Source organism: Tenrec ecaudatus, chromosome 1 (assembly GCF_050624435.1).
Source record: "Tenrec ecaudatus isolate mTenEca1 chromosome 1, mTenEca1.hap1, whole genome shotgun sequence".
NCBI classification, from domain to species: domain Eukaryota; kingdom Metazoa; phylum Chordata; class Mammalia; order Afrosoricida; family Tenrecidae; genus Tenrec; species Tenrec ecaudatus.
Window position 1 is genome coordinate 265,702,541 of NC_134530.1, and position 14,735 is coordinate 265,717,275.

At 38.9% G+C, this 14,735-nt stretch overlaps 2 protein-coding genes across 2 annotated transcripts in view; one reads left to right on the forward strand and one right to left on the reverse strand.

Annotated features, from left to right (window-relative positions):
• The window catches only part of LYST (lysosomal trafficking regulator), a 264,929-nt gene that overhangs the window by 165,086 nt on the left and 85,108 nt on the right, over positions 1-14,735 (forward strand). The window lies entirely within an intron of this gene.
• On the reverse strand, positions 11,742-12,149 carry LOC142429807 (EF-hand calcium-binding domain-containing protein 10-like). Its single transcript, XM_075534938.1, has one exon. The coding sequence runs from the start codon at positions 12,147-12,149 to the stop codon at positions 11,742-11,744; it is 408 nt and encodes a 135-aa protein (XP_075391053.1).

A 14,735-nucleotide genomic window follows, 5' to 3' on the forward strand; every position in this document is an offset into this window, starting at 1 on the left:
TATATTTGTTGGTATTTGAACACGATTCACAATTTAAAATGTCATAAAGAAAAATGCAGTGAAATTTGTATCAATATAAATTTTAAATATAAAATACACAAATTTAATTGTTGGCCAAATTAATGTCTAAATAATATTTAGGATACTCACATATGATCAAATATTATACTCATAGTATAGGTAATTTTGTTTACCTTCATCACAATTTTCTCTTCCTGTACAATATTTTGGGTAGGAAAAGAAAATTACTGTCCTTTGTCCAAAGCTGGTTCCCTTCATTCATCTCTAATTCTTTGCCCAAATGATTACCTACTTTGTGTTTTAACGTGACAACTTTCAAAATTTCAGTGAGAAATAGAAGGAACAATATTGTAAATATCATATAACCACCACTCAGAATTAAGAGTTACTCATATTTTATCATATTGGCATCATTTATTAATTTCTGAAGTATTTTAAGGTATAGACACTATATTATTTCAGCTAAATTTCTTTGATCTTTTTTGAACATTTTATTATGACTTGTGTGAAAGTTCACTAAGCACAATAGTTTCCTATTCAATAGTTCACACATATTTTGTTTTGTGACATTACTTGCAACCCCCTTAACCTAAAAGCCCTCTTCTCATTTGGCCATGATAGATTCATTGTTTGATATGCTGTTGTAGTCTAGTGACTAAACCTCTTTTAGAATTTTTTATCTATATTCATGAGAGACTTTGGTGTGTGTGTGTGTGTGTGTGTGTGTGTGTGTGTGTGTGTGTGTGTGTGTGTGTGGTGTCTTTGCCTGGTGTAGGTATCATAATTATGCTGATTTTGTTGAGTTAATTTGGGATATTTCTTCCTTTTCTATATTCTGAAATAGTTTGAATAGGACCAGTGTCATTATATTTTAGAACCCCGTCATTAGGTCTACATATTTATTATGAATTGGCCTCTTGGTGAATTGACTTTTTATCATTAGATAATGTCCTTTTTCTATTTTATCATAGATATTTCTTTAAAGTTTATTTTATCATATGTTAATTTGGCCAGTCTGGTCGTTTTGTACTGGGAAGATAGTGCTGTTACTTTATTTGTTCTCTTCCAACTTAATTCATGCATATAGTTCACTAGCAATTACATAGAATTTCTATGAAAGAATAAAGAAACACTAATAACTGACAAAATATTGACAAAAGCGTAGAGGAAACAACATAATTTATTCTCATAATAATTAAAGTCTTAGAAATTTTGTACTTAAGAACAACAACTTTAGTTTCAATTGTTAAATATTAAAAAATATTTTGGGTTCAAATTTCCTCCTTTTTTCCCCCCTAGAACCATTTTATTAAGAGCTCATCCAGACATCATATCATTTCCATACTTCAGTCACATCAAGGAGTATAATATAGTTGTTACAACAATCAGTTTCAGAACATTTTCTTTCTTCTTGAACTCCTTGTTATCAGCAACCCTTCCCAGCCCCCACCATTCCCCACCACCTCCAGGAACTTTTATTCTAGTTGTTGTCTGTATAGTTCATCAATCCTGGGTATACTAAAAAACAGACAAGCACAGAACAAAAATTCAAGAAGGCTACCCACAGTGACAAAATAATCCAAGATAACCCCAGTATGGAAACACACACACAGAGAAAATACTGAAAACCACATCTAGTCCAAAGTGTATCAGTGGGAGGTCAAGTGATAGGGTCTTAACTGCTCAAGTCAGGCTTATCTTTTTTGTTCTACTATAGGCATCTCCTTAATACTCTCTGTTTGGTAACTAGTTTATTCCCGTCCCTCAATTATGCTTAGAACAGTGGTTCTCAACCTTCCTAATGTCATGACCCTTTAATGCAGTTCCTCATGTTGTGGTGACCTCCAATCACAAAATTATTTTCGTTGCTACTTCATAATTGCTAATTTTGCTACTGAAATAATAATGTAAATATCTGATATCCAAGATGTATTTGGTAACCCCTGTGAAAGGCTCATTTGACCCCCAAGTTGAGAACTGCTGGTTAGAGGGAAATTACCAGAGACTTTTTTCCAGTGTAGATCTCACACTTGTATTTTGGGCTTACAGTTTCATCTGTACATCCATAACCTGTTGCAAACCAGAATCTTACAGTTTAAGTTCGGGTCCTATTCCCTCCTTAGGATTTGGATTATGTAATTTACATTCCTTGGGTCACAAATACTGATGTGCTTCTTCAATATGGGCTTAGTTGACATCTCACTTAGATGGCTACTTGTTTGGAAACAAACTTTTAAGACCCTTGGTGCTATCCTATCTGACAGCTGAGCACCATCTAATTTCCTCCCCACACTTGGCGACAGCACCATATCTTCTGTGCTTTCTTCATGAGGGCAAGTATCATGCAGGGACATGTCGTAAGAACTAATTGTTCTTAGATTGGAACTAGGATTAAGTGTTAGCCCAAAATCCGTTCCTGAATCTATGAGTTTTAATGCCTTTAGCTCCCTTCAGATCCCATAAATAGAGATTCTCATCATTCATCTGCCTGATCCTTTTTTTTTAATCCTTGTTTGATTGATTTCTTTTCTCCATCCTTTGAATTTTAGATATTTATGTCTAAGGTGGATGGGTCGTTTATAGAAAGTATATTGATGGGCTGTGATTTGGTTTTATTTTTAAGCCATTTTACTACTTTCCATCCCTTTATTGGTACATTTAAGCAATTTATATTCAATGAGAATATTGATAAACATAGGTTTACTCTCATTTTGTTATGCTTTGTATGGATATGTGTTATTGACCATTTCTTTGTCCCATTTCTTTCTCCGCTCCCCCACCCCCGGCCAAGAGTTATATTGAGCTACACAAGTGGGTACTTACCACAACAAAAAAAGAAAAAGAGCTCTGCTGGGCAGAGTTTTTGTAGTATATATTTATCCCACTAGGAGAGCTTCAAGCAACTCCCTCTGAGTTAGTGCACCCAGTACACTGGGAAGATTCTCTCTGGTAACAGTGAATTTTTTTTGTAAAAGCAGTTTTGCTTAAACTTTGGTTTGTGTGTGTGTGTGTGTGTGTGTGTGTGTGTGTGTGTGTGTGTGTGTGAGAGATATGGCCCATTTTAAGAGAACAGCATGTAGCTGTGAAACTTTATTTCCTGCTTTGGAAAATGCCACAGAAATTGTGATGTTGTACACAGCTTACAAGGACAGCGCTATGGGAAAAACTCTAGTGTACGAGTAAGGTTTTCTCATTTCAAAATTGAAATGTTGACTACACAAGCAAACCTTGTGCTGTACGTCTGTCAACTTCCCAAATATACAAAAACGTGGACTCTAGTATGTTTGGAGTTCATTCTACCAAGTAGACTATTAATCAAGCTTTCTATTTGGAGGTTTTGAAAAGATTGCATAACAGTGTGTGACCATAAAAAGGCCTGATTTGTGGCAGATGGGGATTGGTTTTGCCACCACAACATGCACCTCCTCATGCAGCCATCTCAGTGTGCTACTTTTCCCATTCACCTGACTCTCCTGGCCTCGCTCCATGCAACTTCTTTTTGTTTCTGCGAATGAAGGGGGACATGAAAGGACAGCGATATGATAACCTAGAAGAGGTAAATTTTAAAAAACAACAATGAGGGAGGTACTGTCAGCCATCCAAACAGATGTTTGAAAAATGTTTCCAATAATGGGATAGCAGATTTGACAAATGTATTAAGTATAATGGAAAGTACTTTGAAGGTCATAAGGTTGTTTTGTAAAAATATTTAAATACATAGCTTTCAAAAATATATTCCAGGGTTTTAGGGGTATATAGATGGTAATTCACATACCATGGGATAGTTCAGTCGTATATAAGAAGAGTTGTATATACATCACCACAATCAGCTCTAGTGCATCCTCCTCACTCCCAGATTCATTATTTGCTTTGCAATTCCCCTCAATTTCCCCCTCATCCAATAAGCTCATACATCAGTTAGTGTCTCTACATATCTACCCCTTCTGTGTTTCATGACACAGACCAAAAAAGCAAAAAAGCTAAAACAGTGTTTTAAAAAAATAATTCAAGGTGATGATAGCAGCATATGTACAAATGTGCTTGATAAAATTGATGTATTTATTGTTAGAAGAGCTATAAGAGCCCCCAATAAAGTGATTTCTTAAGAAAGAGAAGAAGAGAGAAAAAAACTACTGCAATATTAAAATAAGCCAGAGAGGAAAACCTCTGTTGAGAAACAAGCAAGACATATTTAAACCTAGAACAAATTCAAGATAGGTTGAGAAGGAGATCAAATTTCCAGACATCATCTGATACCATAGTTCCATGTACCATAATCAAGTTTACAGTAATCTCTGCCTGGTAGCCAGGCTATGTGCATCACTCAAATATGGTCAGAGGGGATTTGCCAGAAGCTTTTGTCAATAAAGCAAAATAGATACTCTGCAGATGGATTTTAGATTCCCACCATCATCCATAACTTTCTATAAATTGGATATTCACAATTTAAGCTCTGATACTTTCCCCGCCTTTGTATTTTGGTTTTGTTATTTGTCATCTTCGATCACACACGTTAGTGTACTTCTTCCATATAGGCTTTGTTGATGCCTCACTTAGATGACTGTTTGAATACAAGCCTTTATAAGACCCATTTAGCTGAGAAACAACAAAGCCCACATGAAAGAAGCACACCAGCCTACCCCAACACGATAACTGAAGACAAAGCGGGTGCATAAGCAAATGCGATGAAGAAAGCTGATGGTGCCCGTCTATCAAAAGATATAGAGTCTGGGATCCTATAGGCTGGAAGAGAAACAAGTGGCCATCTAACTGAGAAACAACAAAGCCCACATTGATGAAGCACACCAGCCTGTGAGATCACAAGGCATCAAAGGGATCAGGTATCAGGCCAAAAATATTGTGAATGAGGGGTAGTGTGGAGTGGGGACCCAGGGCCCATCTGTGGGAAATTGGACATCCCCTTGCAGAAGGACCACAGGGAGGAGACAAAACAATCAGGGTGCAGTGTAGGAATGATGAAGCATACAATTTTTCTCCAATTCTTGAATTCTTCCTACCACTATCATGATCCCAGTTCTACCTTACAAATCCGGCTGGACCAGAGGTTGCACACTGATACAGATAGGAACCGGGAACACAGGGAATCCAGGACAGATGAACCCCTCAGGACCAGTGGTGAGAGTGGCGATACCAGGAGGGTGGAGGGAAGGTGAGGGAGAAAGGGAGAATATACCTACATAGAACCTCCTCCCTGGGGGATGGACAGTGGAGAAGTGGATGAAGGGAGACGTCGGATGGTGTAAGAGATGACAAAATAATAATAATTTATAAATTATCAAGTGTTCATGTGGAGCGGGGAATGAGGGGGAAAATGAGCTGATATCAAGGGCTCAAGTAGAAAGCAAATGTTTTGAGGATGAGGGAAACAGATGTACAAAAGTGCTTGACACAATGGATAGATGTATGGATTGTGATAAGAGTTGTATGAGCCCCCAATAATATGATTTTAAAAAGAAAATGCAAAAAAAGACCCCACATGCTATTCTTTTTGAGAACCGGGAACTATTTGCTTTCTTTGCCACACTTTTCTATAGCATGCACATCTTTAGTGATCCCTTCATGAAGGAGAGTACCAAGCAGGGATTGTGTCTACAATTTAGTGGAAGCCCAGAGTCATTCATTTGCCCATGGGCTAGGTGTACCTCTGGTTCACTTTAGAGGTCTCATTATCATCCCCCTGGGACATAAGACAATTCCATTGAAAGAATTATTAGTTTATCCATTGGCATAGGATTTAATACACTGTTGAGAAAGGGAGTTTATGCAAGTACAGCCCAGCTCTGAACCATGAGTTGTTGATTTGTACAAATTGAATTCATAAATGATTAGACTCCGTTTACACAGACCATTGAAGTTGGTATAAAGAGAAAAGTTTCCAGTAACATTCATTTACAAGGGACAATCCTTGCCTATCATATTAGTACATGTCATATTAAAGCAAGGAGGGCATTTAAATAATATATGGTGATTCTGGGTCATCTTTCTTTGGATGCCCATTAAGCGAATGATCCTAACCAAAGTTCAAAGACCTCCAAGTCCACAGTCTTGGGTTGGCCTCACACCAAGGAATTTTGCCCTTAAATTCAAGGACTATAGGTGTTTTATGAGGTGGGGCACAGTTCACATGTGGGGTTTCCATGTTGATTCCTTCTGGTGTGGCCTATGAAGGATGCCATGATCCCTGAAAGGACAGACTCTCGGTCATTATACTACAATGCATATGGCGTGGTTCACTGAGGATTAAGTAAAAACTACAGTAGTTCAAAAGTATCTAACCAGGAACATAATGCTGGGTTTCTTCTTCCTGTGTGTCTTCTATAATTACTGTTGAGCATCTCTTTCCTATATGAGGCTGCACCTCCCCATTTATCCACCAATAGACTCCTCTGAAATCAAGATGTTCCCCTCTCCTGATCTTGCCTTAACTTTCCTGTATGTTTCCCTTCTCATTCCTGTATTCCTGTTGTTGGTCTGTTGGGTTGGCATGACCTTATCTCATTGTTCTATGGCATCAAGTGGATGATCCCTTTTCTCCTTGAAGGAGAAATGTGATGTGAGCTCTCCTCTTTCGAGGTGATTCCTAAGATAGGCTTTTGTGTGTGTGTGTGTGTGTGTGTGTGTGTGTGTGTGTGTGTGTGGCTTTTGGGTGTGTGTGTGTGTGTGTGTGTGTGTGTGTGTGAGAGAGAGAGAGAGGGGGGTGGGGGGAGAGAGAGAGAGAGAGAGAGAGAGATGGTTCTTGGACAGCAAGGAAACTCTCTACCCAATTGGTCTCTTAAAAGTTATTTGTTTGGTCTTCTTCCTTGTTGTAGTGGAATCGTACAATATTTTTCCTTTTGTGGTAATCTTTTGTATATCTAGTTGCTCTTTCTGTATGGTTTTATTTATTGTGTCATCTGGTACTTGTATTATTTTCTTGAATTCTTCTCTTTCCTTGTCATTGTCTTCCTTGATTTTGTCAATATTTAGTTTCATCTGTTGGAGTGCCTTTATACTAGCCTGTTGAATTCTGTGTCACGTAGTTCCATTTTTGGTTCTTCCTTTTGGTCTTTCCTAACACCATCTGTCTTGCTTCTTTGGAGGATTTGATATTGTTTACATGTAAAGTACGTGCTGGGCTGTGAACTGCATGGTTGATGATTCAAACCCACCATCCACAACATGGCAGAATGAGGAGGCTATTTATTCTTATAAAGATTTACAGTCTTAAAAAACCTTGTATTTGGTCAGTCACTATATGTTGTAACTGATTCAGTGCTAGTGTTTTGGGTTTTTTAAAAATTGTTTCTAAGACAATTTGTTAATTGTATGTTCAGGCTTACTGCATCTGATTTTGTCTTTTGTATAGCTGAGTTGGAGGTGGGGTAGGTAATGCATGTTACTCTGATTACTAGTGTAGTCATATTGAAGTTCTTGCAGAACCACTGAGGACGTAGCTGGCATTTCTGGTGAGTTGTTCTGTCTGTTCAGCCTATTACCTGAGAGTAAATACAGGGGTGTTGACTGGCCACTGGGTTGGATGTTTCATGTGCACACTGTTGGTTGCCTAGTGGTCAGGGTAAGAGTGCCCAGATGGTTGGCCACTGGCTAGACCATACAGAAACTCTCTTGCTGTCCTAGAGTTGGTCAAAGCAAGCATAAACCTCTGGCTGTAAGGGGTACTACAGAGGATGAGCAAAGAGGGCTGTTGCTAATCCACAGGTGCCTACTAGGATATGTGTCCCTCTCCTCTGTAGTGTTACATGTAAGGAGGTTGTTTTGCCAGCCCTTGGGTCCCTGGAGCAGCCGCCTGGAGACATCAATCTTTGGGCTCTTGACATGGATGACTGGGCTAGGAGTGGGCATCTCTGATTTGCGGGCTTTCAGCAGTGGATGATGCGAGTGCACTAAATTTCCCTAAGTTGAAGGCATGCCTGCCAGGTTCTGGATGTGGGCAAAAACCTGCCCCTTCTTGTCTGCACTAGCTAACGGGAGCTTCTGCTCAGAATACTACTTTCTTTGTCTCAGTGTGGCTTTGCTGTTCAGGTTCTTCTGTCTGGGAACTGATGAGTAGTAGTTCTCCATGTCTGCTTCTTTTGTACACTCTCTCCTTCCATTTGATACTTGGTCAGATTCTTCAACCTTACCTTCAATGTCCAGGCTTCCAAAGTTGTTATCTACAGTCTTTTCACTTGTTTTCTCAGGTCTTTGTTTTAAGAGAGAGGTGATACTGCCATCTTTGTCCATGTCTCTTCAGTTTTTCTTTCAGAAGTTATTTTATTATGTAACTCTAACAACATTTTTACATCTTAAAAAATTAGCCATCTTTCCCCTAAAGTCTCCAAATACCAAGTGCATTCTCCAAAATATCTTTTTTAAATTTTTATTTTATTTTAACATTTTATTAGGGGCTCATACAACTCATCACAATCCATACATATACATACATCAATTGTATAAAACACATCTGTACATTCTTTGCCCTAATCATTTTCGAAGCATTTGCTCTCCACTTAAGCACTTTGCATCAGGCCCTTTTTTTCCCCTCTCTCCCTACTCCCCCCTCCCTAATGAGCCCTTGATAATTTATAAATTATTATTTTGTCATATCTTGCCCTTTCCGGCGTCTCCCTTCACCCCTTTTCTGTTGTCCATCCCCCAGGGAGGAGGTCACATGTAGATCCTTGTAATCGGTTCCCTCTTTCCAACCCACTCACTCTCTACTCTCCCAGTATCGCCCCTCACACTCCTGGTCCTGAAGGTATCATCCACCCTGGATTCCCTGTGGCTCCAGCTCCTATATGCACCAGTGTACAACCTCTGCCCTATCCAGCCCTGCAAGGTAGAATTCGGATCATGGTAGTTGGGGGAGAGGAAGCATTTAGGAACTGGAGGAAAGCTCTATTCTTCATCGGTGCTACATCGCACCCTGACTGACTTATCTCCTCCCCTAGACCCCTCTGTGAGGGGATCTCCAGTGGCCGATAAATGGGCTTTGGTTCTCCATTCTGCACTTCCCCCTTCATTCACTATAGTAAGATTTTTTGTGTGTGTGATGATGATGCCTTGTGTGTGTGATGATGATGCCTTATACCTGATCCCTTTGACACTTTGTGATCGCACAGGCTGGTGTGCTTCTTCCATGTGGGCTTTGTTGCTTCTGAGTCTCCAAAATATCTTATCACTGTTTTAGTTAAACTATACCCAACCAATATCATAATTTCATTTGGTTTATGTTTCTTACATTTCCTTTACTGTAGAACAGTCCCCATACATGTTTGGTTTTCCATAATACTATGTGTTGACTGAGCCAACCTCTGTATCAATCTGGTTGTCACCACATGATATCATTTAACCATACTCTTTATCTCTTGTATTACTGTGAACTGAAATTTTATATGAAGATTTTTATTCAATTCTGGCCAAATATTTTTTGCAACAAGACGTCATTAGTGATGCTGTATTTATTATGTTACACCATCTAATGAAATAAATGCCTGGTGGCCCCACTAATAGTGATGATAAAATTGATTACTGAGCTAAGGTGGGGATACCTAATCCTCTCCTTTCTAAGATGTGCTTATCCCATTACAAGGAGAAAATGTTTCTGTGCTTGTGTGATGCTGTGGTGCTGGAAGCTATAGCACTAGTTTTCCAAATGCCAGCCGGGTCACCCAAAATGAATAGTAGAGCTTCCCGACCAAGAATAGACTATGAAGAAGGAATCGGCTGCCCACGTCAGAGGAAGTAGCCACTGACAAGTTGATGCATATAATTGAAACATTGTCGGACACTGAAGGCTAATAAGTAGAACATTGCCAGAGACCATGTGAGAGTATGGGCCCCTCCGGTGGGAAGGCCCTTAAAATGTGACTAAGGAGGAACTGCTTCCTCAAAGTAGATCAACCATTGTGGCATAAGTGGAGTAAAGCCTGTGGGTGTGAATTTGCAATGTATGAAGTATCAAGCTAGAAAAATTGGAAATCATCAAAAAGAAAATAGAGCACATAAAGATTGATATCCTAAGTATTAGTGAGCTGAAAAGAACTGATACTGGTCATTTTGAATTTTAAAAATCATATTGTTTACTATACCAGGAATGACACAAGCAAGAGGAATACATTCATTCTCAAAAGGACATTTCAAGATGTCTTGAAGGACAAAAATGTCTGAAATAGGATTATATCTATTTTCCTTCAAGGAAATCCAATCAAGGCAACTGTTATTTAAATTTAAGCACCAATCAAAAAGCTAATGATGAAGAAGTTGAAAGAATTTTACCAACATCTTGAGTCTGAAATTGATCAAACAGGCCATCAAAATACGTTGACTATTATTGGTTATTGGAATGCAAAAGTTGAGGGAAAAACAACAGTATTTGGAAAATTGGTCTTGCTGATAAAAATGAAGCTGGAGATCACATGATAGGATTTTGTAAAACCAACTATTTGTTTATATCAAATACGTTTTTTTCAACAACTCAAAAGGCAATTCTACACATAGACTTATGCAGATGGAATACACAGAAATCAAATTGACTACATCTATGGGAAGAGATGATGGAAAAGCTTAATGTCAGCAGCTAAAACTAGGCCAGGTGGAACAGACCATCAATTGCTCATATGTGTAGGTTGAAGCTGAAGAAAATTAAAACAAGTCCATATGAGTCAAAATATAACTGAGTCTGAAAAGACGAGAAAAGATCAAAGTGGCTGTCAGAAGAGACTCTGAAACTTTTCCTTAATCATAAAGTAGCATCAGCAAATAGAAGAAATGATGAAGTCAAAGAGCTGAACAGAAAATGTCAAAAGGTAACTTGAAATGACAACATGTAAAATATTATGATGACATGTGCAAAGACCACGTTTGAAAACCGAAAACGAAGAAGACACCCAGACCATAAAGTGGAAGAACGCAAGAAAAAAACTCAATACTTGAGTTGTAATATCAAAAGATTCTGTGGGCAAAATATTGGATGATGCAGGAAGCATCAAAGGAAGGTAGAAAGAATTGATGCTGTGATGAGTCTGTGTTACAAACCCTACAGCAAGTCAGTCATGATGATGAAGCATTCTGCATCTCAGAGCTCTCATGGACATTCTTTCAGTGCTGTTTCAACCTCCCCAGCCCTTGGCTGCATGTCACGGACTTCCGGAGGAATGAGAGCACATAAGCCTGTGGAGTGGTGACCAAGGTGAACATTTCAGTCTGCTCAAGAAAAGGCTTCCTTGCGAATTATTTGTTATGAAAGGTTTCCCATAGGAAAATACAGAACAGAACTTGTTTTGGACCTGACACTTAACATTTACTTAAGCCAAGTATTTTATCTCAGGATGTTGTTTTCTAATGATTTTCATTTCATATATTGTTTTTCGTTCTGTGGATTACAGAGCAATACTGAAAAGTTAGGATACTGGAAGCAGCTCTTTTTCTCTCCATGAAGATGGCATTGGCTAGAATTGAATGTAGTGTCTAGTTCCCACATCACCCATTTACAGTTGGAACTATTACTATGTGTGTAATCTGTATTACATAGTTTTAAGTGTGTATAAAAATTGCACTAGGAGATGGCCCTTGTCTATATCACCCTACAAACTGAATCAGAAAAGAATGGTCTTAGAGATGGAAACAGCAGGTGTTTGGAGGGCTGGAGTATTTTTAAAGATGTGAAGTATTTTTTTTTATTTTTCTTGATTGACTCATTTAATATTAGAATGCCGACTTTAGGTGGTAGTGAATGATGATATTAAATCTTGAAACCGTCTGTTCACCTCCTTCTTGAATTTCTCCAAGGTTACTACATGACCATCATCTTTTAAAACTTCTTTTTCACTGTACAGACCCAACGTTTTTAGGGCTTCTTTATATTGCACAAATGATATGGAGCCTTTGTTAGCGGAGTCCAGCATCTCAAACATGGCCACGATGTTGGTGGCATCCATAAAGAAAGGAAAAGTCACTCCTGTCACTTTGGCAATTCTCATTCTTTCCAACATCATTATTAAAAATTCTCTTGGTTTTTCAGGCCGGAAGAAGAGCAGGGTACTGGTGAGCAAGGCCAGCAGCTCCATGATTTTATGTTTTTCCAAATGCTCCTTAGCCTCCCGTTCCCGGTGGTGGCCTGGCTCCATGGCACCGCTTGGGGCCGTTGCTAAGCGACCGAGCCTTATGTGAAGTATTTTTGAAAGATAACAACATTTTGATAAAGAGATACTCCATTGAGTACAGTGGATACACAAAGTTGACTTAACTGTGTGTTGAATATATTTGAAACATACCATATATACTCTAGTATAAACCGACCTGACTATTAGCCGAGGCACCTAATTTTACCATAAAAGCTGCATTAAAAAGGTGCTGGAAAACTCGGCTTATACATGAGTATATACGGTAATTGAATGACATTTATTTCCTAAGAAAGCTAACTTACCTCACATTCAAGCTGACAAAATCATCCTTTACCCCTCCCGGACAATGTCATTTAAAAAGTTTATTCTGAAATGATTCCTTTCACTTCCAGGGAAGTAACTGTTGAGTTCTAGAAATTCTTGAGAAATTGAAAGTGGCTAACTTTCATGTCAAAATGTTGATCTAATATAAATAAAATGTTTTGTATACCAAAAATGAAAAAATATGGAGTCATTTTACCTAAAAGAACTAGTTGACCATGACCATAACCCAGTTCTACCTTACAAATCTGGCTAGACCAAAGAACACACATTAGTACAGAAAAAAGCTCTGGACACATGGAATTCAGGGCAGATAAAACCCTCAGGAGCAGTAATGGGAATAACAATATCATGAGGGAAGGGGGAAAGGGGAGAAAGGGGGAACGCATCACAAGGTTGGATATATAGCCCCTCCCCCCTGTAGGGGACAAATAACAGAAATGTGGGTGAAGGGAGACAATGAGAAGTGTAAGATTTGAAATAATAACAATATACAATTGATCAAGGCCCTACGAATTACTAGGATACCAATTGAAATGTTTAAAGAGACTGAGGAAACACTGGAATCACTTATTCACCTAAGCCAGGAAATGTGGAAGACAGCTGCTTGGACAACTGACTGGAAGAAAGGTGACCCAACAGAATGCTCATATTATAAAAAAATATCATTACTATCACACGCAAGTAAAATTCTGCAGATCATCCAACACCAATTGCAGCCGTACATTAACAGGGAGCTACCAGCAGTTCAGGCCAGATTCAAAAGAGGTCATAGATCAAGAGATATGATTGTTGAAGTCAGTGGATCTTGGCTGATAGCAGGGAATACTAGAAAGATATTTACTTGTGTTTTATTGACTATGCCAAAGCATTGGACTGTGTGGATTATAGCTAACTATGAATAGCCTTGAGAATTCCATAACATTTCATTGTGCTCATGCAGAACTTGTACTTGGGTCAAGAGGCAGTTGTGTGAACTGCACAAGGGAATGAATACTGCATGGTTTAAAATCAGGAAAGGTGTGTAACAGAGCTGTATCATCTCATCATTCTTATTTAATATGTATGTGAGCAAATAATCAGAGAATTTGGATTATATGAAGAAGAATATAGCCTCAGAATTGGATGAAGGTTTATTAACACAGATGACACAATTATTATTGCTAAAAGTGAGGAGAACTTGAAGCACTTGCTGTTGAAGATCAAAGAATGTAGCCTTCAGTATAAATTACAACTCAATATAAAAAAGACCAAAATCCTCACAACTGGACTGATAGGTAACATCATGATATGTGGAGAAAAGGTTAAAGATGTCAAAGATTTAGTCCTGCTTAGATCTACAACCAATGCTCATGGAAGCAGCAGTCAAGAGACAAAATATTGTATTGCACTGGGCAAATGTGCTACACAAAATTTGTTTAGTGTTTAAAAGCAAGAATGTTACTTTGAGGTCTAAAATGTGCTTGGCCCAACCACTGATACTGTCAGTTGTCTCATGTGCAAGTATAAGATGAACAGTGAATACGGAAGACCGGAGAAGAGTGGATGCATTTGAAATGTAGTGCTGGTAAAGAATGTTGAAAGTATCTATCTCACTGCCATTGAGTCAAAGCTCCCTCACAGTGGCCCTATAGGATAGGGTAGAACAGCCCCTGTGGGTTTCAGACTATCTTTCTCTCATGGAGAGGCTGGTGGTTTTGAACTGATGACCTTGTGAATCATGGTCCAGTATGTAACCACTATGTCACCAGGGCTCCTTAAAACTGCCAAAAGGACCAAGAAAAAAAAAATCTGTTTTGGAACAAATATGGCCAGAGTGCTCCCTAGAGGCAATGATGGTGAGATTTTGTGTTACATACTTGGAACATGCTGTCAGGAGTGATCAGTCTCTGAAAGAAAACATCGTGCTTAATAAAATAGACGGGCAGCAAAAAGAGAAAGGACCCCAATAAGATGGACTGACAGAGTGGCTGCAACAATGGCCTATGGCATGGGAGCACTTGTGAGGATGGCACACGAGTTGTGCTTCGGGTCACTATCGTTGGCACTGACTTGATGACATCTAACAACAACACTTTGATGTGTGCATGCCAGCCAACATATTGTTTTATTCGTTAGCCTGTTGTGAAAGAGCCTTGGTGGCTCAATGGTTAACATTTGGCCATGAATTGAAAGTGGTTCACACCGCCAGTTACTGCAAGGAGGAAAGCCCGAGTGCTCTGCTCCCATAAAGATCAGAGCAGCGGTTCTTGGGGGTCGAAGGACCCT